The sequence below is a fragment of the Mustela lutreola genome, chromosome 10 (assembly GCF_030435805.1).
Source record: "Mustela lutreola isolate mMusLut2 chromosome 10, mMusLut2.pri, whole genome shotgun sequence".
Classification (NCBI taxonomy): domain Eukaryota; kingdom Metazoa; phylum Chordata; class Mammalia; order Carnivora; family Mustelidae; genus Mustela; species Mustela lutreola.
The window spans coordinates 38717410-38743350 of record NC_081299.1 but is presented as its reverse complement, the minus strand read 5'-3'; the positions used below and the strand labels follow the sequence as shown (position 1 = coordinate 38743350).

Below are 25941 nucleotides of genomic sequence, written 5' to 3'. Positions count from 1 at the left end.
GGTTTTGGGATCAAGGTAATGCTGGCCTCATAAAATGAGTTTGGAAGTTTTCCTTCCATTGCTGTTTTTTGGAACAGTTTCAGGAGACTAGGTATTCATTCTTTAAATGTTTGGTAGCATTCCCATGGGAAGCCCTCTGGCCCTGGGCTCTTGTTTGTTTGGAGATTTTTGATGACTGCTTCAATGTCCTTACTGGTTATGGGTCTGTTCAGGTTTTCTATTTCTTCCTGGTTCAGTTTTGGTAGTTTATATGTCTCTGAGAATACATCCATTTCTTCCAGATTGTCAAATTTGCTGGTGTATAGTTGCTCATAATATGTTTTTATAATTGTATTTCTTTGGTTTTGGTTGTGATCTCTCTTCTTTCATTCATGATTTTATTACTGTGGGTCCTTTCTCTTTTTTTTTTTTTTTTCTTAAGTCTGGTCAGGAGTTTATCATTCTTATTAATTCTTTCAAAGAACTAGCTCCTAGTTTTGTTGATTTGTTCTTCTGTTCTTTTGGTTTCTATTTCATTGATTTCTGCTCCAATCTTTATTATTTCTCTTCTCCTGCTGGGTTTAGGCTTTCTTTCGTGTTCTTTCTCCTGATCCTTTCAGTGCAGTATTAGGTTGTAAATGTGAGACCTTTCTCATTTCTTGAGAAAGGGTTGTATTGCTATATACTTTCCTCTCATGACCCCCTTTGCTACGTTACCATGATTTTGAACAGTTGTGCTTTTTTTATTTGTTACTGTAATTTTTTTTTAATTCTTTAAGTTCCTGGTTGACCCATTCATTCCTTAGTAGGATATTCTTTAGCCTCCATACATTTGAGTTCTTCTGAATTTTCTGCTTGTGATTGAGTTCTAGTTTCAAATAATTGTGGCTTGAAAATATGCAAAAAATGGTCCCAATCTTTTGGTAACAGGTGAGACCTGATTTGTGGCTCAGGATGTGATATAATCTGGAGAATATTCGATGTACACTAGAGAAGAATGTGTATTCTGTTGCTTTGGGATGGAAAGTTCTGAATATATCTGTGATGTCAATCTGTTCCAGTGTGTCCTTTAAAGCCTTTGTTTCCTTGTTGAACTTTTGCTTCAATGATCTGTCCATTTCAGTGAGGAGGGGGTGTTAAGTATAGTCCCCTAATACTATTGTTGATGTGATTCTTTGATTTTGTTATTAATTGGTTTATATAATTGGCTGCTCCCATGTTAGGGGCATAGATATTTAAAATTGTTAGATCTTCTTGTTAGATAGACCCTTTAAGTGTGATATAGTGTCCTTCCTCATCTGTTATTATAGTTTTTGGCTTAAAATCTAATTTATCTGATATAAGAATTGCCACCCCAGCTTTCTTTTGATGTCCATTAACATGATAAATTGTTTTCCACCCCCTCACTTTAAATCTGGAGGTGCCTTGGGTCTAAAATGAGTCTCTTGCAGAAAGCGTATCAATGGTTCTTGTTTTTTTCTATCCATTCTGATGCCCTGTGTCTTTTGATTGGGGGCATTTAGTGCATTTAAATTCAGTGTAAGTATTGAAGGATATGAATTTAGTGCCATTGTATTGCCTGTAAAGTGACTATTACTGTATATTGTCTGTTCCTTTCTGGTCTGTTACTTTTAGGCTCTCTCTTTGCTTAGAGGGCCTCTTTCAATATTTCCTGTAGTAGCATTGGTGTTTGCAAATTCTTTTTGGTTTAATTTGTCCTGGAAGCTTTTTATTTCTCCTTCTATATTCAGTGACAGCTGGATATAGTATTCTTGGCTGGATATAGTATTCTCAGCTGCATATTTTTCTTGTTTAGAGCTCTGAATATATCATGGTAATTCCTTCTGACCTGCCTGGTCTCTGTGAATAGTTCTGCTGCCAATCTAATATTTCTACCATTGTAGGTTACCTACCTCTTGTCCTGAACTGAATTCAGGATTTTCTTTTTGTCTCCAAGACTTGTAAGTTTTACTATTAGAGGATGGGATGATGACCTATTTTTATTGATTTTTATTGATTTTTATACCCTAAAAAAAAACCCTGGTTTTTTTTAGGGTATATTTTTATTCATTAGAAGAAATTGTATCCTAAAATTTTAAAGAAGAAAAAACCTATCTGTATACAAGAATAAGGTTAAACACAATGAAGGAATAGAATATGCCTATAACAATGAAAATTTAAAGAGTTTTATAAAGGAATCGATAAGATAAAATAGTTAAAAACCATTACAATGGAAAGAGAAAAAAATTTAAAAATAAAATAAGAACAAGATAAAATTTAAAAAATTTAATTTTGAAGGACTAAAGAACCATTGGGAAAAAGGCATGAATTCTATGTGCTGTATTCCCGTAGCTCTGGTTTTGCAGTTCTTATTGATCAGTGAACCTAGTCTTGGCTGGATATTCTTGTTGATCTTCTGGGGGAAGGGCCTGTTGCAGTGATTCTCAAATGTCTTTGCCTGAGGCAGAATTGCATCATCCTTGCCAGGGGCCAGACTAAGTAATCTGCTCAGTTTTGCTCTTGGTAGCTTTTGTTCCCTGAATGACTTTTTGCGTACAGCTTTGGAGGAGGAGAATGAAGATGGCAGCCTCCCAATCTCCAGCCTCATAAGACCTGAGAGCTCAGGGCTCCACTCTTCACTGCACCCTCAGAGAAAAGCAATCAATTACTCCCATATCCCTGGTCTCTGGCCATGCTCTGAGCTCCCCTCGCCTGTGACTGAGCATTTCTATCTCTGGCACATGGACCGGCTTGCAATCTCCATACCTAGCAGATTCCTGCAGCACACTCCCACACCACTACTCCTGGAGGAGGAAGGAGGGGCTGTCTCTGGATTTACCACTTGTGGGGTTTCTGCTTGAAGAGTGGTGGCCTGACTGTGCCTCAGATGAGTTTAAGGTAACCCTGAGCTGAGATCCCACTCCTTGGCTCCATATCTGTAGCTGGGTTCCCTGCTCTGATACCTGGGAGCTCTGCCACACTCAGACACCCCTGGTTTTTTTGTGACCCCATGGGTCCCAAGACCACATTGTCCCAGTGAGGGCTCCACCCCCTTGCTTAGCCTCTGAAGCCACATCCTTCAGTGGAGCCAACTTCTAAAAGGTCCCATTTTGTGTTCTGCTGCTCTACTGCTTGCCAAAAGCTGGTCCCTCCCCCCAAATTCTTTCTTCCCATGTATCGCCTAGGATTCACTTCTCCACACATCCTACCTTCCAGAAAATGGTCAGTTTTCTGTTCCTGGAATTGCTGCTCTTCTCTTCTATCTCTGGTTGATTTTGTAGGTATTGGGAATGGCTTTATAACTATCTAGCTGAATTCCTGGGACCTGATGATATTTAGGTCTTCTACTCCCCCTCCATCTTATTCCTGCCACAGGCCTATTTTCTATGGAATTGTTGTTCTTTCATGTTTTGATCTATAGGATTTCTTTATAGATTAATCCTTTTTCATTATAACTGTTACATATATCTTCTTTAATCATTGGCTTCTTTTTTCATTTGTTTACTGTATATTTTGATATAACTTTTTTGTAAAGCAGTCATATATATTTGTATTTTCCTTCACAGCTTATGTATTTGGTGCTTTGTTTTAAAAAGGCTTCATATACCCTTAATCCATAAGGTAATTCCTGTATACTCATTTCTTAATCCATTTGGAATTTATTTTTTTATTTGGTATGAGGCAGGAATCCTAATGTGATGTGTTTTCCATATGGGTGATGCATTGGTCTAGCACCATTCATTACTAATACAATTTTCCAATCCGATCAACAATGTAATCTCTGATGTATATACAGAACCTGTTTATAGGCTTTCTGTTGTGTTCCAGTTGGTCTATTTCTGTAGATCTTTACCAATGTAAGCCATACTGTTTTAATTTTCATAACATCATAGTAAGTTTTGTTATGTGATGAGACTGTTTTTTGCCTTTTGTATTCCCAGAGAAATTTTTAATCTGTTTATGAACTTTCATGCACACACACACACACACACACACACCCCTCTGCTGAGATTTCAGTGAATTACATTGCTTCTAATAATAAATTTTCAATTTTTTAATATGCTATAACTTATATATAAATATAATATATATACTATACTATATATAATTTTATATATATGCTATATACACACATATATGTGTGTATACACACACACACACACACACACACATTTATCTCGTTTATCCATTTGCCAGTTGATGGACAGGTGGGTTCTTTTTATAGTTTGGCTTTTGTTGATAATGTTTCTATAAGCTTCAGGGTGCATCCCTTTGAATCAGTACTTTTGTATCCTTTGTGTAAATACCTAGTAGTGTGATAGGGTAGTTCTATTTTTTAAGTTTTTGAGGAACCACCATACTGTTTTTCACCAGTTTGTATTCCCACCAACAACGTAAGAAGTTTTCCCTTTCTCCTCATCCTTGCCAACATCTATTGTTTCCTGTTATGCTAATTCTAGCCATTCTGACAGGTGTGAGATGATAGCTCATTGTAGTTTTGATTTTGGGTTTCCCTGATGATGAGTGACGTTGCATTTATTCATGTGTCTGTTAGTCATCTGTATGTCTTCTTTGGAAAAATCTCTATTCAAGTCTTCTGCCCATTTCTTAACTAGATTATTTGGTTGGTGTTGAATTTGTAAGTTCTTTATAGATTTTAAATACTAACCCATGGAGTTTCACCCATTTTGAATTTATTTTTGTGTATGGTATAAGTAAGTGGCCCAGTTTCTTTCTTCTGCATTGCTTGTCCAGTTTTTCAAACACCATTTGTTTTCTCCTTGTGCTTATCCCTGTTCACTTCACTCTCTCTTGCCTTTCTCCACAGCCAGGGCTCCTTCCTCTCTACAGCAACAGTGATCTCTTTCTCTCCCATACTACATCTCTGCACTTCCTACCTTCCTGGAAGTGGCCTTTTCTCTTCTTCTTTCCCTCTCTCCCTCCAGTTGTGCAGTTTGTTTTTTCAGTCATCAGATTGATTTCCTGAGTACTCAGAAAGCTTTTGTAGTTGCCTAATTGTGTTTGAGGGTTGAGGCAAGCCCTGAGTCTTCTTACTACACCACCATCTTAGCTCCTTAGCATACTTTAAATCATCCCAAAGCTTCCCAGTTTTAAAATCCTCAAGGGAAGGTTTATGTGCATCCTCATTCATTCATCCCCATTCATCCGCAGGTAGTGATATGCTGAAGTCAGCTGGTGTCACCTCTCAATGGTTGATTGTCATATTTCCTGGAACTTGTGACTTCTGTTGAATACAACCAGCATTAAAAATAAATACCATGTTCACAATAGCATTATTCATAATAGCAAAGATGTGGAAGCAATCCAAATGTCCCTCATTAGATTATCAGATAAACAAAATGTGGTATACACATGCAATGGAATATTATTTAACTTTTATATTTAAATTACCTTTACATTACTGTGTAAATATCTCTACATTTAGATGTTACATTTTAGTCATTACCTGGGAAAGATGGTAAATGTGGATTTTTTCCTAATTTGTTTAAGAAACATATCATTTTATTTATTTATTTGTTTTTTTAAAGATTTTATTTATTTATTTGACAGAGAGAGATCACAAGTAAGCAGAAAGGCAGGCAGAGAGAGAGGAGGAAGCAGACTCCCTGCTGAGCAGAAAGCCCGACGTGGGACTCGATCCCAGGACCCTGAGATCATGACCTGAGCCGAAGGCAGCAGCTTAACCCACTGAGCCACCCAGGCGCCCTCATTTTATTTTTTAAATTTAATTTTTTCAGTGTTCCTAGGTTCATTGTTTATGCACCACATCCAGTTCTCCATGCAGTATATGCCCTCTTTAATATCCACCACCAGACTCACCTAACTCCCCACACCCCCCTCCAAAACCCTCAGTTTGTTTCTTAGAGTCCAGTCTCTCATGATTTGTCTCCCCTCTTATTTCCCCCAATTCACTTTTCCTTTCCTTCTCCAAATGTCCTCCATGTTATGTCTTATTCTCCATAAGTGAAACCATATGATAATTAACTCTCTCTGCTTGACTTATTTCACTCAAAAAAATTAAAAATAGGGCTACCCTATGACCCTGCAATTACACTGTAAGGTATTTACTCCAGATGTAGTAAAAAGAACAGCCATCTGTACCCCAATGTTCATAGGACTAATACTATGAACAATCACCAAACTGTGGAAAGAGCTCAGATGCCTCTCAACAGATGAATGAATAAAGAAGAAGTGGTCCATATATACAATGGAATAATACTCAGCAATCAGAAAGGATGAATACCCAACTTTTGTATCAACATGGCTGGGACTGGAGGAGATTACGCTGCGTGAAATAAGTCAAGCAGAGAAATTTTTTAAATGAGTAAATTAATCAAATTCCAATTTTTATGATTACTGATATTTGGAATTATTTTTACTATATTATTTTGGGTTTTCCATGTACAATGCTTTTTCTTTGCGTTTTATCCTCCCATCCTGTCAAATCTTCTATTATATTTGTCATGTTTTCTTTATTCTTTTTCTTCTTACTCATTCAGAATTTACAACTCCTGTTTCTATAATTATAGTGACTACTCTTAAACTGCCACATGTTTATTTAATAGTAATGTCTCAAGTTAGTTAATGTCCCTGTCCTCCGTTGGAACCATATAGAGAACTTATCATACTTTAACTCTGATTTTGCCTCCCTCCACTTCACCCCAGTTTCAAACACTTCTGTTATTGTTGATCAGTGTTTTGGTGCAAGCTTATTAGCACTTATCAAATTTATTATTTCATAATAATCATTTTATGCAGTCAATTCTTATTTAGATTTACCTGTTACTCTGCTCACTCTTGTTTCTTGCCACTATTACCTTTGGTGTTCAGTTTCTTTCTTTGACATTCATCCTTTAGTAAGTAGCTCCTTTACTGAGTGTCTGAAACTGCTATACTTCTTAGCTTTGTTTGTCTGAAAATTTATTTTACCTTCATTCTTAGGTGATAGTAATTACACTATTTTAGCTCTCTCACATTGCCAATGTTAAGTCTGCTTAAGTCTAATTTCTGTGTCTTTGTAGATAACTTATGTTTTCTCTGATTTGCTTTGAAAGCATGCCCTTTATATTTGTCTTGTGCAGTTTTGTTATGATTTGTGTATATCTAGATTTTTTTTTTAATCCTCCTTTGGATTGACTTGTGATTCTTGAATCTGAATAGCATTTTCTTTTGAGATTTTTGCCTCTCCCAGTTTCTCTTATCATTCTTTATAAACTCATATCTAATTTAAATTCTTATTTTTTCCTCAGTATCCTTTTGTCATATTTGTTAATTCACTATGTTGAATTTTGGAAATATCATCTGTTCTGCATTTTAACTTGTCTACTGAATTTTAAGATCAGTTAGTATAAAAAATGTATTTCTAGGAGCCCTCTTTAATTTTTTAGAGAATACTTCTGGTCTTTAATTTTTTATTGTGTTTTGTTTGTTTTCATCTGTTTGAAATGTTATTTTAATTTTTTAGTCATTTCAAAAATACTTTCCTTATAGTTGACCAGACAGTTTTATGACTTGAAATTCTCTGTGTCCAAATTCAGTTATTTATTTTTTGGTTGAGTCTCACTTTTAGTGTGGATTATTTCCTTATATGTTTTATAAATATGCGTGAAAGCTTAACCTCACACAGGGCTTCGTTTATGGAAATTCTGTGTTCTTGCGCTGCAAATGTGTGCATTTCAAGCAACATTTCACTGTTTTTCCTAGGGATATAGGGATATTTCCAGGGATATCTGCCTTTAACTAAAATTATTTTAAATATTCGACCTGGGTTCTTAAGTCCAACTTGTAGTATAGTTTCAAACCAAATGTAAAAATGTTCTGGCCCATTTCTTAAAATTACTTTTTCTACCCCAAGCCCAGAAATAGTTAGGTATGCTTCTTTGTCATTTCACACTGCTTGTGAGTGATTTCTTTCTAGAGCATAGTTCTATTAATACTATATCTTTTGAGAGTACTGGATTTATGGAGGTATCTCATTCCAAACTCCTGGCTCATGCAGATTTAAGGCCTCATTTGCTATCCTTGTATGGATATTAAAATGTAGGTTCTTAGATACCAAGACCAATAACCTGCTTTCTGTACCTCTGTATTTTTCTGGCATCTGTAGATTTCTATTTATTAGGAACTCATTAAGTAAAGAATGTTCCCAAACATACTTATGGTTTCTAGGACTTTCCAAAAGGTTATCTATGGCAGTATTGTCCAACATTTTTCATGCCTAGGTATAGAGAAAATATTAATTCACACAGAGAAGATGATATTGTACAGAATATTAGGGTAACTGGGGAACATTTTTTGGATAACCATATGAAATTTGGTAAAAAAATTAACACATAATTTAAAAATAAACCCAAATTATAAAGAGGAAATCAAATGTTAAGTTTATTTAGACAAACCATGAGAGATTCTGGACTCTGGGAAACAAACTGAGGGTCACAGAAGGGAGAGGTGGTGGGGGGATGGGGTAGCTAGTTTGGGGGTATTTAGGAGGGCACGTGTCGTGATGACCACTGGGTGTTATATGCAACTAATGAATCGTTGAACACTACATCAAAAACTAGTGATGTAATAATATATGTTGGCTAACCAAACATAATAAATAAATAAATAAATAAATAAATAGAATTCAGTAAATAAAAAAAAAGAGAGAAAAGCAAAAGAATTTCTTTGGCTCCCATAAGATTAAAGTCATACTGACTTGTACATTAATAAAAATATAAGAAAAAGCCTAACTTTCTGGAATGTTCTTCCTCATCATGATGTGTAATTCTATATGTAAAACAAAACAAAATATATAACCCTGCCCCAAATGTTCCTTCCCTGGAGCACTCTTTTCTTTGTGAAGATTGTGTATTATCCCAGGCAGCTGTCATGACTTAGGTTTGAATAGAACTCTTTCCTTTCTCTCTAAAATGTTAAAAATCAATCAATCAATCTTCACATTTTTAGTTGAAACTCTTCGTTTTGTGTCTGGGAACATATCATTTTTATATGAGGCTTTTATTTCTGTAATAGATATATGCTATTCCTAATCAAGACTTTTCAGTGACAACCTCTTCAAAATCTTAATAGTCACCATCATCAATGAGAAACTGTTCACACAATAAAGTGATAAAAATTTAAAACTGTTCAAATATTTAAACTGTATGAAATAATATTTAAGTCATTCAACAGCTTTCCCTTACCTTTCACTCATAATTGCAATGTTGACATTTCATGTGAAAATAAAATGATTTTCACATATAATCAGACTTTTAATAAAATGTTTTTAGGTAATGAAATATTTTAAAATTGTTATGACCCTCTTGTTTATATCATGCACATGTATATTTAGAATAGTCCCTGGGAGTATCTTGGATATCCTTAAGTGGGAAACCTATTCATGATTAGACAAAAGTATTGGATATATGCAAAGCCAGAGAATCAAGTCCACTGGCTAGCCAGCATGCAGGCTCATCATTATACCTCTGGCCACACTGGATTCTTCCATGGTTTACACCTAGAATGAAGTTTGCACTCCTTCATAGCAACATGAACTGCTGGTCAGAATAGACAGAGCTCTGTACCTCACATATGGTGGCTTGAGAGCTAGAATCCATCCCCAGCCTATCAGTGTGCTGCAGGTCACTATTTACAAAGCTCTGACCTAGAAAACCTTACTGCTAAAACAAGAAGCCTAGATTAAAAATTTAAATCTGAAGAAGAAAGAAAGAGAAATAAAAGGAAGAAAGGAAGGAGAATCAAAATTTCCCATTTTATTGAAGATAAGGAGGAATGTTTGATAAATATTGAGTACCTCTTATCAGGTAGGTACAATGTACTGGGTGATTAACTTAACCTCATAGATTTTTATAGAAGTTTGTTAGAATGCTGTTATCATAACAATTTTAAATATAAATAATCAATAGAAAAAATTATCTTGCCCAAGTTCACAGAACTAGTAGGGAACTGGGTTTCAGTCCAGATGTATCTGTCTAGAATGTCCATGATCTTGCTACTTATTAACTTAATGTAATCTCAGTATTACTTGCCTCATCTATAAATAAGGGATAATAAATAGTCTATGTCTCAAAAAGTTCATTATCCTCAAAATAAATGAAATAATTCATCTGATATCAGAGTGTATGATTGAAATTGAGGCCCAACATCAGTAGTTTTTAAAAGTTACCAAGTGATTCTAATATATTATGAGGTGATTCTAATATACAAAACACTGAAATATTGTGAACAAGTGCTTAACTCAGAATTTGGTACATAGAAAAATACTTAGGAGTTGTTAGCTATTATAACTGTTGTTACCATTGCCTTATGGATGCCATTTTTTGTGATGTATTTGGGGTAAATAATAGATACTTAAGTGTAAAATACAGGGGGCCAACATTTCCTGCACTGCCTACTTCCACATATGTTTGATTCTCACAGCCACATTTGGCTTGCTCAATAGGCTGGAAAATTAAAAAAAAAAAAAAAAAGTTTGGGTGGAGAATGGCAAGAGATGTTGTTCTCTTTTCATGGAGTGTCATAGAGAAAGTATAGTTTTTATGAGTCTTTATTTCAATTTCTTCATGTCTAAAATTGGGCTAAAATAGATAACTTTTGTTTATGGATGGAACAGCTAAATAATATAGCATATTTAAAAGATCTGGGAAATCTTCCTGTGCAGAGGATAGTAGGATATTGATGATCAATGGATATTTCACTTTCTCATTTCTTTATTCCAGCTTCACAGATGAACAGTATTTCTATATTAGATTTCCCTTATACTTAGCATTAATCTAGATCCTAAAAGTGCAGCATGGCTTCCAGGTTCACTGGAAATGGATATGACATCTGGAAAATCTCAGAAGAGAAAAGGGAAATTAGCCCTGTAAAGTTCAAAGGCCATTTGTTACCTTGATATTGATTTTCTTAAGTCAGACAGTAGTCAAGACCCTGGGAGAAGTAATTGAACTGACAAGAGGCAGGTCCAGGTTATTAATAATTGAAGAGTCTTGGGCATTCTTTATGACTTAATTTAATGACAGAAGAGAGGTCTGCAACTGAAATGCCCTGTGATGGGTGATTGGTAGCTGGGTCTCTGAGCAGAAAGGAAAACACGCTATTCCTAAGAGCTAATTTCATAGAACAAAGCATTCTATGGTAGTCCCATATATGAAGACAGAGAAGATAGTTTTGATTTTCTCTTTTAAGAAAACAAAACTTTAAAGGCTTAAGAAATTGCCATTGTATTTATTTTTGCCCTTTACAAATCTGGCTTGGTTATAGTTATGGAATTTTGGAACTTTAGTGAATAACTCAAGGGTAGAGATCATGGACATTTTACTTATCTTTTTTATTCCCTAGATTTAAATGTCAACTCTCCATAGATTAATTGCATGACTTTGGACAAATTGATTAACTTCTCTGAGCTCATTTTCTACATCTGTAAAATGGAGAGGTTAATATTTTAGTTATAGAAAATACTTAATTTTAGTTATAGAAAAAATATTTAAACATTTATAAAAATGTATAAAATTCCTAGCACTTGATATTATATAATACATCACACAATAAATATTTCAATGCAATAATATGTGAATTTTGATGCTTCCTTCTCTTTCACTACCTATGGATAGAAAAACTAGCCTATGGTAACCTTTTGAAAGTTGCCCTATTTCTCTGACTATTCTTCCTGCCCTTGCTCTAGTCCTCATCTTCTCTCCTTTGGACTTAATTTCAATGGTCGTTGAGTATCTTTTATCCCCAATACTCTTCTCTTTCACCATCTCTCTTCTCCACTTGTAATAATAAATTCTTTACCAAAACAAAGGCTGATCTCTCTTTTTAAAATTTTTTAAATTACTTTTCAGTGTACTAGAATTCATTGTTTATACACCACACCCAGTGCTCCATGCAATACGTGCCCTCCACTACCAGGCTCCCCCAACCTCCCACCCCCCGCCCCTTCAAAACCCTTGGATTGTTTTTCAGAGTCAATAGTCTCTCATGGTTCATCTCCCCCTCTAATTTCCCTCAACTCCCTTCTCCTCTCCATCTCCCCATGTCCTCCATGTTATTTGTTATGCTCCACAAGTAAGTGAAACCATAAGATACTTGACACTCTGCTTGACTTATTTCACTCAGTGTAATCTCTTCCAGTCCCATCCATGTTGCTACAAAAGTTGGGTATTCATCCTTTCTGATGGATGCATAATACTCCATAGTGTATATGGACCACATCTTCCTTATCCATTCATCCGTTGAAGGGCATCTTGGTTCCTTCCACAGTTTGCGACCATGGCCATTTCTGCTATGAACATTGGGGTACAGATGGCCCTTCTTTTCACTACATCTGTATCTTTGGGGGTAAATACCCAGTAGTCCAATTACAGGGTCATAGAGAAGCTCTATTTTTAATTTCTTAAGGAATCTCCACACTGTTCTCCAAAGTGGCTGCACCAACTTGCACTCCCACCAGCAGTGTAAGAGGGTTCCCCTTTCTCCACATCCTCTCCAACACACATTATTTCCTGTCCTGCTAACTTGTGTAAAGTGGTATCTCAATGTGGTTTTAATTTGAATCTCCCTGATGGCTAGTGATGATGAACATTTTTTCATGTGTCTGATAGCCATTTGTATGTCTTTATTGGAGAAGTGTCTGTTCATGTCTTCTGCCCATTTTTTTTGACATGACTATCTGTTTTGTGTATGTTGGGTTTGAGGAGTTCTTTATAGATCCTGGATATCAGCCTTTTATCTGTACTGTCATTTGCAAATATCTTCTCCCATTCCGTGGGTTGGCTCTTTGTTTTATTGACTGTTTCCTTTGCTGTGCAGAAGCTTTTGATCTTGATGAAGTCCAAAAAAGTTCATTTTTGCTTTTTTTTCCTTTAAGGCTGATCTCTTTTAACTCTAGTACCCTTCTGGAAAGATTTTAGTATCTAGAGCACTCCACTACCCCATTTTAAAGGTGAAACCTGGAGAGGGGAAGGGACATATCCAAGAACATATGCTCCTACAAATAGATGCCGAGATTAGGGTTAAGCTCAGAACCCCTGGCCCTGAGCAGAGGATAACAAAAGGAAGTGCAAAAGGGGACATATATCCTCCAGGTCTAGTGAAAGGGTGCTGAACAGTTACAGAACATTTGAATTTCAATTTTGCATTCAGTTATCTTTTTTGAACTTTAAATGCAACACTGTTACTCTAGTAATACTGTTACTCTTTTCCATATAAACTTTAGGTCAGCCTGGAGAAAGGGAGCAGTTAATAATAATAGTTAAAATTTATGTAACATTAACTATGTGCAAAGCATGGCTCCAAACACTATACATATATTACCTTACTTAATTATCATCAGTAATTCTAAGTACCCTAAGTACTTTATTATCCCCATTTTTCAAATGAAGAAACTGAGACATAGAAAGGTTTAGTAGCTTGGCAAGGTCACATGGCTTGAAAGTGGTAGAGTAGGTTCCAAAGTCTGTGCTCCTGACTACTATACTAAGATGGCACAAATACTTTGATATTCTGCAGGCACCATTTTTTTTCATTATATTGTTGGTAGCTATTTCATATGGCTTCTTCTAACCTTGCTTTATAATTTCCATTCCTGATTATCAAGAAGTGACAACTTGCAAAGCATAATCTTCTGATAAACTTTTCTCTTTTTTTCAGAGAGTCATTTTCAACATTGTTAACTTCAGTAAAACCAAGAGTCTATATAGAGATGGGATGGCCCCTATGGTGAAATCTACAAGCAGACCCAAATGGTAAGTGATCAGAATGGGGCCTCCTTCTGGTTGGGAATTTGATCCAGGTCTCAAAGTTTATTTGCTGAATGGCTAGGGCTTAGCCTCACTGGCACTGAAGGGAGTAAGTTGAGTTTCTTGATACCTATGGTTTGGGCTCTAGGTCTCAGGCTCTTTGAGAATGCTGTAATAAGGAACATGGTTCCTTATATGGAGTGACCAGCACTCCATTATTAGAGAAGGTATAGTCTGTTATTTGGTAAACTTCCTGCCTCTTATCATGGTATCTTTGGAAACATAACTGAAATTGATTCTATGTTGTTTTTATTTTTGTTTCTTAGACTGAGCATTTATGTTGTATAGAACATTGAGTGGAACATTGTATATATTTGTTGTATAATAACAAACAAATTTTTATGTAATATATTTTATGTAAAATAACAAAGAACATATTGTATAGAACATGAGAACTAGGGTTTAGATTTCCCTTGCTTCGCTTGTTTTTTTTTTTTTTTTTGTGTGGCATTTCTATATAGATGTTACATGCTTTGTGGATGTTAAAGTTATACTTGTTCATTGCTATAGCAAGGGTGAGGAGAGTTTGATAGGCTTATTTAAAATAGTATTAATTATGGGGGCACCTGGGTGGCTCAGTGGGTTAAAGTCTCTGCCTTTGGCTCAGGGCATGATCCCAGGGTCCTGGGATTGAGCCCCATGTCAGGCTCTCTGCTCATCAGGGAGCCTGCTTCCCTTCCTCTCTCTCTGCCTGCCTCTCTGCCTACTTGTGATCTCTGTCTGTCAAATAAATAAATAAAAATCTTTAAAAAATAAAAAAAATAAAATAAGTAAAATAAAATAGTATTAATTATGGTAGTGATGATGATGATGATGATGATGATAACTACTCTCACTTACTGAGATCCTATTCTTTCTACATATTTTACATTTCTGGCACTATTATCACAACAGTTTTGCAAGGGAGAGCTTACATATTCCTATATTACAGATTAAAAAATGGAGGCTAAGAGATGGTAGGTGTTTTCCCAATACCATAGATATTGAGAGGAGGAGCCTGTGGTATTGTTATTACCCCACAGTACCATCCAAACCGATCAATTTTTCATCCATCCATTCACTTATTCTTTCAACAAACATTGATTGAATGCACCAAAATTAGAGTTTTTAAAGACAGAAACAGTGTTATTAATCTATCACACTGTAGGTATTAATTAAATGCTTGTTGAACTAAACTGAATTCGTTATAAGAATTTACATGTAAAGTGCCTGGCACTTTCTAAGTGCTCAATAAATGTCATCTATTATTAATAGTATTATGTAAAACACTATACAAATGCAAGGAATTGTTAATATTATTCTAGCTTTGATCCATGTTCAAATTTTAATGCCTAGTGAGATTATCTCCAAATGTCTATATTTATAGAAAACTAGCAATTCATAAATATTGAATTGTGCTTTTATCTATAAATGATACTTGGCAATTTTCTATAAATGCTGCGCTGAGAAGCTCAGGTTTGTAAAAGTGTACGCATTGGATGATAATGAAAACGTTTTATTAAAAGATAAAAGTATCTTCCTGGTCTTGGTTTTTTGTTTTTGTTTTCTTGTTTTGCTGCATCAAGTCAACTATACTGCTATTCCTGGATCTCCTTTTGACGATGGGTTCTGGACAAGGGTTAGGCATTTGGCCTTTGTTTTGAGTTTCTGAACTCAGCCCAGTGGATAATAATATCGCACATATCTCTGCTAATAGGTATATGTGTAGATCTGTACTTCAAACCTTGCCAACAAAAGGACATAACTGTTGATCTAATCATGAGAGTCCTTGAAATAACATTGTACTTCTTTTATGAGGCTCTGTGTTGGAATCTTACACAGCAACAATAATCACCATCCCTTTTTCCCAACTATTCAATGCTTGAGTCTTCTCTTTTATTGTGCTTTTAAAAGTCTTAAGCTTTAATCATTTCATTTTGTTTTGTTTTATTTCTTACAGATTATCTTTGGGACCTTTCTGTCAGGGCTCTTGGCAAAATTTTAGAATATTAATGAGTCCTTGAATTTATATTATAATACCTGAGAATGAAGTTAGTACTCTTACCCAGTGTTGGCAGGCTCTTAGAAATAGCCATTTTCCAGTCATGGGGCTTTTCTAAATGTCTAAAAGAGCTTAAATATTAAGAATCAGTTTACTGTAGTTCATCAGGCTGGTAAGGTACAAGGTACCAGAGCAAATCAGGTTGTTGATAAGTCTCATCTTGCATCTTTTTGACTTGCTAACCCCAGACATTGGATGAAAAGCTACTCACATGCCTTCATAGTCCCCCATTTTAAAACCAGACTGAGATACTGTTTACTTAGTAGGACTTTATTGGTCATCTTAATGTGTCACAGACTATTCTAGATATTGGGGATATAGTATGACAGAAAAGATCTGTCCTCAAAGGGAACTTTCTTTTTTAGAATTTTATCAACTGGCGGGACTGGAAGAGATTATGCTGAGTGAAATAAATCAACAGAGAGAGTCAATTTTCATATGGTTTCACTGATTTGTGGAGCATAACAAGTAGCATGGAGGACAAGGGGAGTTAGAGAGGAGAAGGAAGTTGAGGGAAATTGGAAGGGGAAGTGAACCATGAGAGACTATGGACTCTGAAAAACAATCTGAGGGTTTTGAAAGGGCGGGAGGTGGGAGATTGGGGGAACCAGGTGGTGAGTATTGGAGAGGGCATAGCTTGCATGGAGCACTGGGTGTGGTGCAAAAAAAAAAATGAATACTGTTACCCTGAAAAAAATTAAATTTTTAAAAAAAATTATTAAAAAAAAAGAATTTTGTTAACTCATTTATACATGCCATAATTGTTCCACTCTGGTTTGCTGATGGTTTGTTCTGAGGATTGTTTCTGCCCCTTTGGTGTTTTCTGCTTAGGACTTTCTTCTCTTTCTTGTGTCAGTTACTTGTACCAGAACCTGTCTTCCAGTAGTCATTCTAAATGTTCTTAGGGCAACACAAAAATTGTACACGACCGTTTGGCTCTCAGATTATTAGATATTATTGGCCCTGAGGAGTTCATCATAATTTAGGATTCTAGAAAAGAGCCGGAGTCAAAACTGACAAAGACATTGTAGATTGAAGTATTAGAATATCTCCTCTAGTGTTTTCCTAGTTCTGGTTTTCCCCAAATCCAAGACAACCAAACAAAAGAAATTTCTGATACTTTTCTTATCTAGGGACTTCACTTCCTTTAATATTCTGAACAGGCCTTGGAAACAAACTTACCTCCTGACAAATACTAAAAATTCTAAATTTCTTGGGTGAAATATGTACCAGATTAGGAAAGACACTTTCACCTCTTCAAGGTGAAATAAGACATTCTTCTTCACCTCTGTTATAGGGACCCATAACTGATGGGCCAAGAAAGACCAAGTAAAAGATGACCAATAAAGTCCTACTAAATAAACAGTATCTCAGTCTGGTTTTTAAAAAGGGAGACTATGAGGTGCCTCGTTAGCACAGTAGGTAGTGCATCAGTCTCATAAAAAGGGGGACTATGAAGGCATGTGAGTAGCTTTGCATCCAAAGTCTAGGGTTAGCAAAGTCAAAAAGATTACCAAAACTACACTAAGGCCTGAAGGCAATCAACTAGTTGTAGAAAACAGATGAACAAAAGAAGCAGCTAAAAAGCCATTGAGCAAATATATGGCTACTCAAGATTGTTCTGCCTTGAGGAGATAAGGTCAGAATATCTAGCAACAAAATGGAGAAGCTGAAAAATTCAGAAACTTTCTGCTTATTTTAGCTCACTCTATTTTTATTTCCATATTAGACTTCTTAAGAAGTGTTGGTGGTTAAGGCTGAAGTTTATGCAACAGCAATTTATTATTTTTTTAAATATTGTCCAAGGTTGAAGTTGCTTTGTGATAGGCATTGCAGGGAACTGACATTACAAGACAGCCAAAATCTATATTCTTACTCAAGCAGAAACTAAGGCTAGGATATTTGTACAAGCAGTAAGTGGTGGCATCCAGAGACTTCAGAACTCCCAAGTTTACATTTCCTTCCATGTTCTATGTGTGGGGAAGGTGGGAGAAGGAGACACAAATAAGCAAGAAGTTGCATACTGGTGTTTGGCCTTTGGCAGATCTGAAATAAGTTTTCTGATTGATTTGTCGATTTTGGAAGATTGAGGAGTTTAATCTAAATCTCAAAAGTGGCTTCCATTTAACATAATTTTATTGAGCATCTAACTTTATGGTAGGTCTTGGGGTGATAATATGAATAATCTGATCTACATTATTTCTTTAAAATTTTATTTTCAACAAGTTGAAATTAAACACAAACAGAAATAGGTACAAAATAAATTGCATTATGCTAAAAACCATTAGGGAATTACATAAAGTATGCTTTAGGATTAGAGAAAAGAAAGAAAATTATATGATTAAGACTGTGGATTGTAAAGGAGAACCTTTGGGTGCACTTGGTACTTCAGGTAGAACTCAAGGAAATGGGACATGAACAAAATTAAGGAAATGGAATTCCAGATGGAAGATACAACATGATGAACTATGACATTTCTTTTATATGCCTCAGTTTCCTTGCTGTAAAATGTAAAATAGCTTTTCAGTTTTATAAGTAACACATGTGCAATGGATAACTTTAAAATGTTTCAAATAACTTAAAAATTTATTAATTTCCCTGACCATTTCTTTCCTTTTCCCCTTTCTCACTCAAGAATGATTGGGTGAGGCTTCTTTTCCTCCCTCCTTTTCTTCCTTTTTTTCCTCCTTCTCTCCTCCCTCCTTCTCCCTGTCAATAAATCTTTACAAGTAGTTACAGTAGATCAGGAATTATGCAAGGTATCAGAACAAAATAGTAGGAGGAGATATGATAACTGTTATCATAAGGCTCATAGTCTACTGGGCTAGGAATCAAACATCTAAGTATAGAAAAGTGTGATAACTATGACAACAGGGAGAGTTAAGCATGCTGTGGCAACTATTCGGCATTTAAGTCTTAACCTGCCCAAAGGATAGGAGACCTTCCCTAGGTGTGTTACTTATGCTGAGAACTAAAGGATAAATAGGTGATATCATAGTAAGCAGGGATATGTGTGAAGTAATAAAATGTATTTGAAGTCAAAGGGATGAGACAGAAAATTGCATTTTAAAAAATATTTTATTTATTTATTTGAAAGAGAGAGTGATATCACAAGTAGGCATAGAGGCAGGCAGAGAAAGGGGGGGGGAAGCAGGCTTCCTGCCAAGCAGAGAGCCCGATATGGGGCTCCATCCCAGGACCTCAAGATCATGACCTGAGCTGAAGGCAGATGTTTAACCCTTTGAGCCACCCAGGTGCCCCAGAACATTGCATTTTTAATGAGAAAAGGCCAATATGATTGGAACATGAAATTCTAAAGAGAAGGTGACTAGAGAGATAGATAGGAGTGATATTGAGAGGATTTCTGTAAGCCAAAGTAAAGATCTGGACTTGATTCTGAAGGCACTGTAAAGAAAATGAAGAAATTAAGCAGGATATGATCAGAATGGCATTTTAGAAAGATCAGTCTTAATACTTAATAGAGAATATTTCAGAAGGAGGGCAGTTGTTTGGGGGTCTTTTGCAATACCTTAGGCTAAAGCTGATGATGGATTAAGTTGGTAACAGTAAGTCATGAAAACAAGTGGATGAATTTGAGGGTTAACAGAAGATTGAATCAATTTAACCTTTTTTTTTCTTTTTTGTCTTATGTATCTATTTTTAAAATTTTTTTTAATTTCTTTTAAGCGTAACAGTATCCATTGTTTTTGCACCACACCCAGTGCTCCATGCAATCCATGCTCTCTCTAATACCCACCACCTGGTTCCCCCCAACATCCCATCCCCCGCCCCTTCAAAAGCCTCAGATTGGATGAATACCCAACTTTTGTAGCAACATGGATGGGACTGGAAGAGATTATGCTGAAAAACAATTTAATTTTTTGATTGAATAGATGTAGAGGATAAAAGAGAGATAAGAGTTTTAGATGATTCCTGGGTTTTCTGGCATATGCAACACAAGGGCTGGTGGTGTCATTTACTGAAAAAAAAGGGGGGGTAATAAGAAGAAAGAGTTTTGGAAGATTTGGATGGAAAAGTATGATCTTGGACTTGGAAATATGCAGCTAGAAGAGCCTGAGAGATATCCAAATATAGATGTCAAGTAGGCTGTAGGGTGTATTGGTAAAAGACCCAAGAGAGAAATCTGGAGGTATAGACTCAGAGGCAACAGCCTGTACATGATAACCAGAATGGTGGGGTCAGATATGGTCTCTCAGGGAGATGTATAGACTCAAGAGGGAAGATTAGGACAGGGCTCTGAGAAATTCCTAGGTGTAAAAGTCTGGTAGGGGATGAGAAACTCACAAAAGAGGATAGGAGGAACTGGCCAGAAGGGTAGAAAGAAAGCTAAAATAGTATGGTGTCATGTAACCAAGAAGAGAGGTTTTTTCTAAAAAAGAGGGAGTGACTAACACTTCCAACTGCTACTGAAAGGTCAAACATAATTAAAGTAATAAAATGCCCAATGCTTGTAGAGATGTAGAGGTCATTAGAGACTTTATTGTGTGCCATTTTAGTGACATGGCAGTAGTTCCAGCCAGCTGTGTGAGATAATGAGTGAGTTGGGGGGATGAAGAAAGTGTAAAGAAATGGAGATCATAAATATAGATGGTTCTTTCAAAAGTTTGGCTATGAAAATTCAAAAAAGAGATACAAGTCCAAGGGATAGACAACAAATTAACAGGCAGTTATAATAAATACCCTTTTGAATTAAGGGTAGTGATAGTTATGTGCAAATAGCATTGGTTCTATATTATCCTTAATGTAATGATAATCTTCAGGCTTGACCTTGTGAAATGAGAAACTAAACTTTGGATATTAAACATGCATTTTCTGAAATAATGGGGCTGTACCCTATTGTAACAAAAAATAACATTTTGTTTAAAAATTGGGGGAGGAGTCAAGATGGCAGAGAAGTAGCAAGCTGAGACTGCTTCAGCTAGCCGGAGATCAGCTAGATAGCTTATCTAAAGATTGCAAACACCTGAAAATCCATCGGCAGATCGAAGAGAAGAAGAACAGCAATTCTGGAAACAGAAAAACAACCACTTTCTGAAAGGTAGGACCGGCGGAGAAGTGAATCCAAAGCGACGGGAAGATAGACCCCGGGGGGAGGGGCCGGCTCCCGGCAAGCGGCGGAGCAACCGCGCACAAAATCAGGACTTTTAAAAGTCTGTTCCGCGGAGGGACATCGCTCCAGAGGCTAAACCGGAGCGAAGCCCACGCGGGGTCAGCGTGGCCTCAGGTCCCGCAGGGTCACAGAAGGATCGGGGGTGTCTGAGTGTCGCAGAGCTTGCGGGTATTGGAACGGGAAAGCCGGCTACAGAGACAGAGCCGACAGTAAGCTCGCAGCTCCGTGTTACCTTGAACCGGTCGCAGGCTCGGTGAGCTCGGAGCGCAGCCGGAGGTCAGGCAGACGGGAGTAACTGGGCGCTGTTCTCTGAGGGCGCACTGAGGAGTGGGGCCCTGGGCTCTCGGCTCCTCCGGGCCGGAGACCAGGAGGCCGCCATTTGTATTCCCGTCCTCTGGAACTCTACGGAAAGCGCTCAGGGAACAAAAGCTCCTGAAAGCAAACCCGAGCGGATTACTCACCCCGGCCCCGGGTAAGGGCGGTGTAATTCCGCCTGGGGCAAAGACACTTGAAAATCACTACAACAGGCCCCTCCCCCAGAAGATCAACAAGAAATCCAGCCGAGACCAAGCTCACCTACCAAGGAGTGCGGTTTCAATACCAAGGAGAGCAGCAGAATTCCAGAGGAGGAGAAAGCCAAGCACGGAACTCATGGCTTTTTTCCTGTGATTTTTTTTAGTCTTGCAGTTAATTTAATTTTTTCTTTTTCATTTTTTTTTTTTTCTCGCCTTCGGGTAAAATTTTTTTTTTTTTAACTGTTACCTTTTTCTTTTTTAACGATTTTTTACTAGTTTATCTAATATATATATATATTTTTTTACATTTTTCTTAGGTGTTTTCTTTTTAAAAAAAAAATTCTTTTCTTTTTTTTTTTTTTTTTTTTTCTTTTTTCTTTCTTCCTTTTTGAACCTCTTTTTATCCCCTTTCTCCCCACTCACGATTTTGGATCTCTTCTAATTTGGTTAAAGCATATTTTCCTGGGGTTGTTGCCACCCTTTTAGTATTTTACTTGCCCCTTCATTTACTCTTATCTGGACAAAATGACAAGACGTAAAAATTCAACACAAAAAAAAGAACAAGAGGCAGTACCGAAGGCTAGGGACCTAATCAATACAGACATCGGTAATATGTCAGATCTAGAGTTCAGAATGACAATTCTCAAGGTTCTAGCCGGGCTCGAAAAAGGCATGGAAGATATTAGAGAAACCCTCTCGAGAGATATAAAAGCCCTTTCTGGAGAAATAAAAGAACTAAAATCTAACCAAGGTGAAATCAAAAAAGCTATTAATGAGGTGCAATCAAAAATGGAGGCTCTAACTGCTAGGATAAATGAGGCAGAAGAAAGAATTAGTGATATAGAAGACCAAATGACAGAGAATAAAGAAGCTGAGCAAAAGAGGGACAAACAGCTACTGGACCACGAGGGGAGAATTCGAGAGATAAGTGACACCATAAGACGAAACAACATTAGAATAATTGGGATTCCAGAAGAAGAAGAAAGTGAGAGGGGAGCAGAAGGTATACTGGAGAGAATTATTGGGGAGAATTTCCCCAATATGGCAAAGGGAACGAGCATCAAAATTCAGGAGGTTCAGAGAACGCCCCTCAAAATCAATAAGAATAGGCCCACACCCCGTCACCTAATAGTAAAATTTACAAGTCTCAATGACAAAGAGAAAATCCTGAAAGCAGCCCGGGAAAAGAAGTCTGTAACATACAATGGTAAAAATATTAGATTGGCAGCTGACTTATCCACAGAGACCTGGCAGGCCAGAAAGAGCTGGCATGATATTTTCAGAGCACTAAACGAGAAAAACATGCAGCCAAGAATACTATATCCAGCTAGGCTATCATTGAAAATAGAAGGAGAGATTAAAAGCTTCCAGGACAAACAACAACTGAAAGAATTTGCAAATACCAAACCAGCTCTACAGGAAATCTTGAAAGGGGTCCTCTAAGCAAAGAGAGAGCCTACAAGTGGTAGATCAGAAAGGAAGAGAGACCATATACAGTAACAGTCACCTTACAGGCAATACAATGGCACTAAATTCATATCTCTCAATAGTTACCCTGAATGTGAATGGGCTAAATGCCCCTGTCAAAAGACACAGGGTATCAGAATGGATAAAAAAACAAAACCCATCTATATGTTGCCTCCAAGAAACACATTTTAAGCCCGAAGACACCTCCAGATTTAAAGTGAGGGGGTGGAAAAGAATTTACCATGCTAATGGACATCAGAAGAAAGCAGGAGTGGCAATCCTTATATCAGATCAATTAGATTTTAAGCCAAAGACTATAATAAGAGATGAGGAAGGACACTATATCATACTCAAAGGGTCTGTCCAACAAGAAGATTTAACAATTTTAAATATCTATGCCCCCAATGTGGGAGCAGCCAACTATATAAACCAATTAATAACAAAATCAAAGAAACACATCAACAATAATACAATAATAGTAGGGGACTTTAACACTCCCCTCACTGAAATGGACAGGTCATCCAAGCAAAAGATCAGCAAGGAAATAAAGGCCTTAAACGACACACTGGACCAGATGGACATCACAGATATATTCAGAATATTTCATCCCAAAGCAACAGAATACACATTCTTCTCTAGTGCACATGGAACATTCTCCAGAATAGATCACATCCTCGGTCCTAAATCAGGACTCAACCGGTATCAAAAGATTGGGATCATTCCCTGCATATTTTCAGACCACAATGCTCTAAAGCTAGAACTCAACCACAAAAGGAAGTTTGGAAAGAACCCAAATACATGGAGACTAAACAGTATCCTTCTAAAGAATGAATGGGTCAACCGGGAAATTAAAGAAGAATTGAAAAAAATCATGGAAACAAATGATAATGAAAATACAACGGTTCAAAATCTGTGGGACACAACAAAGGCAGTCCTGAGAGGAAAATATATAGCGGTACAAGCCTTTCTCAAGAAACAAGAAAGGTCTCAGGTACACAACCTAACCCTACACCTAAAGGAGCTGGAGAAAGAACAAGAAAGAAACTCTAAGCCCAGCAGGAGAAGAGAAATCATAAAGATCAGAGCAGAAATCAATGAAATAGAAACCAAAAAAACAATAGAACAAATCAACGAAACTAGGAGCTGGTTCTTTGAAAGAATTAATAAAATTGATAAACCCCTGGCCCGACTTATCAAAAAGAAAAGAGAAAGGACCCAAATAAATAAAATCATGAATGAAAGAGGAGAGATCACAACTAACACCAAAGAAATACAAACTATTATAAGAACATACTATGAGCAACTCTACGGCAATAAATTTGACAATCTGGAAGAAATGGATGCATTCCTAGAAACATATAAACTACCACAACTGAACCAGGAAGAAATAGAAAGCCTGAACAGACCCATAACCAGTAAGGAGATTGAAACAGTCATTAAAAATCTCCAAACAAACAAAAGCCCAGGGCCAGACGGCTTCCCGGGGGAATTCTACCAAACATTTAAAGAAGAACTAATTCCTATTCTCCTGAAACTGTTCCAAAAAATAGAAATGGAAGGAAAACTTCCAAACTCATTTTATGAGGCCAGCATCACCTTGATCCCAAAACCAGACAAGGATCTCACCAAAAAAGAGAGCTATAGACCGATATCCTTGATGAACACAGATGCGAAAATACTCAACAAAATACTAGCCAATAGGATTCAACAGTACATTAAAAAGATTATTCACCACGACCAAGTGGGATTTATTCCAGGGCTGCAAGGTTGGTTCAACATCCGCAAATCAGTCAATGTGATACAACACATCAATAAAAGAAAGAACAAGAACCATATGATACTCTCAATAGATGCTGAAAAAGCATTTGACAAAGTACAACATCCCTTCCTGATCAAAACTCTTCAAAGTGTAGGGATAGAGGGCACATACCTCAATATCATCAAAGCCATCTATGAAAAACCCACCGCAAATATCATTCTCAATGGAGAAAAACTGAAAGCTTTTCCGCTAAGGTCAGGAACACGGCAGGGATGTCCATTATCACCACTGCTATTCAACATCGTACTAGAGGTCCTAGCCTCAGCAATCAGACAACAAAAGGAAATTAAAGGCATCCAAATCGGCAAAGAAGAAGTCAAATTATCACTCTTCGCAGATGATATGATACTATATGTGGAAAACCCAAAAGACTCCACTCCAAAACTGCTAGAACTTATACAGGAATTCAGTAAAGTGTCAGGATATAAAATCAATGCACAGAAATCAGTTGCATTTCTCTACACCAACAGCAAGACAGAAGAAAGAGATATCAAGGAGTCAATCCCATTTACAATTGCATCCAAAACCATAAGATACCTAGGAATAAACCTAACCAAAGAGACACAGAATCTATACTCAGAAAACTATAAAGTACTCATGAAAGAAATTGAGGAAGACACAAAGAAATGGAAAAATGTTCCATGCTCCTGGATTGGAAGAATAAATATTGTGAAAATGTCCATGCTACCTAAAGCAATCTACACATTTAATGCAATTCCTATCAAAGTACCATCCATCTTTTTCAAAGAAATGGAACAAATAATTCTAAAAATTATATGGAACCAGAAAAGACCTCGAATAGCCAAAGGGATATTGAAAAAGAAAGCCAACGTTGGTGGCATCACAATTCCAGACTTCAAGCTCTATTACAAAGCTGTCATCATCAAGACAGCATGGTACTGGCACAAAAACAGACACATAGATCAATGGAGCAGAATAGAGAGCCCAGAAATAGACCCTCAAATCTATGGTCAACTAATCTTCGACAAAGCAGGAAAGAATGTCCAATGGAAAAAAGACAGCCTTTTCAATAAATGGTGCTGGGAAAATTGGACAGCCACATGCAGAAAAATGAAATTGGACCATTTCCTTACACCACACACAAAAATAGACTCAAAATGGATGAAGGACCTCAATGTACGAAAGGAATCCATCAAAATCCT

The 25941-nt window shown here is 36.7% G+C and overlaps 1 protein-coding gene across 2 annotated transcripts in view; it reads left to right on the top strand.

Annotated features, from left to right (window-relative positions):
• AGBL4 (AGBL carboxypeptidase 4) overlaps positions 1-25941 on the top strand; it is a 1588908-nt gene that overhangs the window by 792031 nt on the left and 770936 nt on the right. For both annotated transcript variants that reach the window (XM_059137376.1, XM_059137375.1), the window contains exon 4: positions 13657-13751. In XM_059137376.1, the coding sequence (XP_058993359.1) occupies positions 13657-13751 (95 nt within the window). The remainder of the gene's footprint in view (positions 1-13656; positions 13752-25941) is intronic.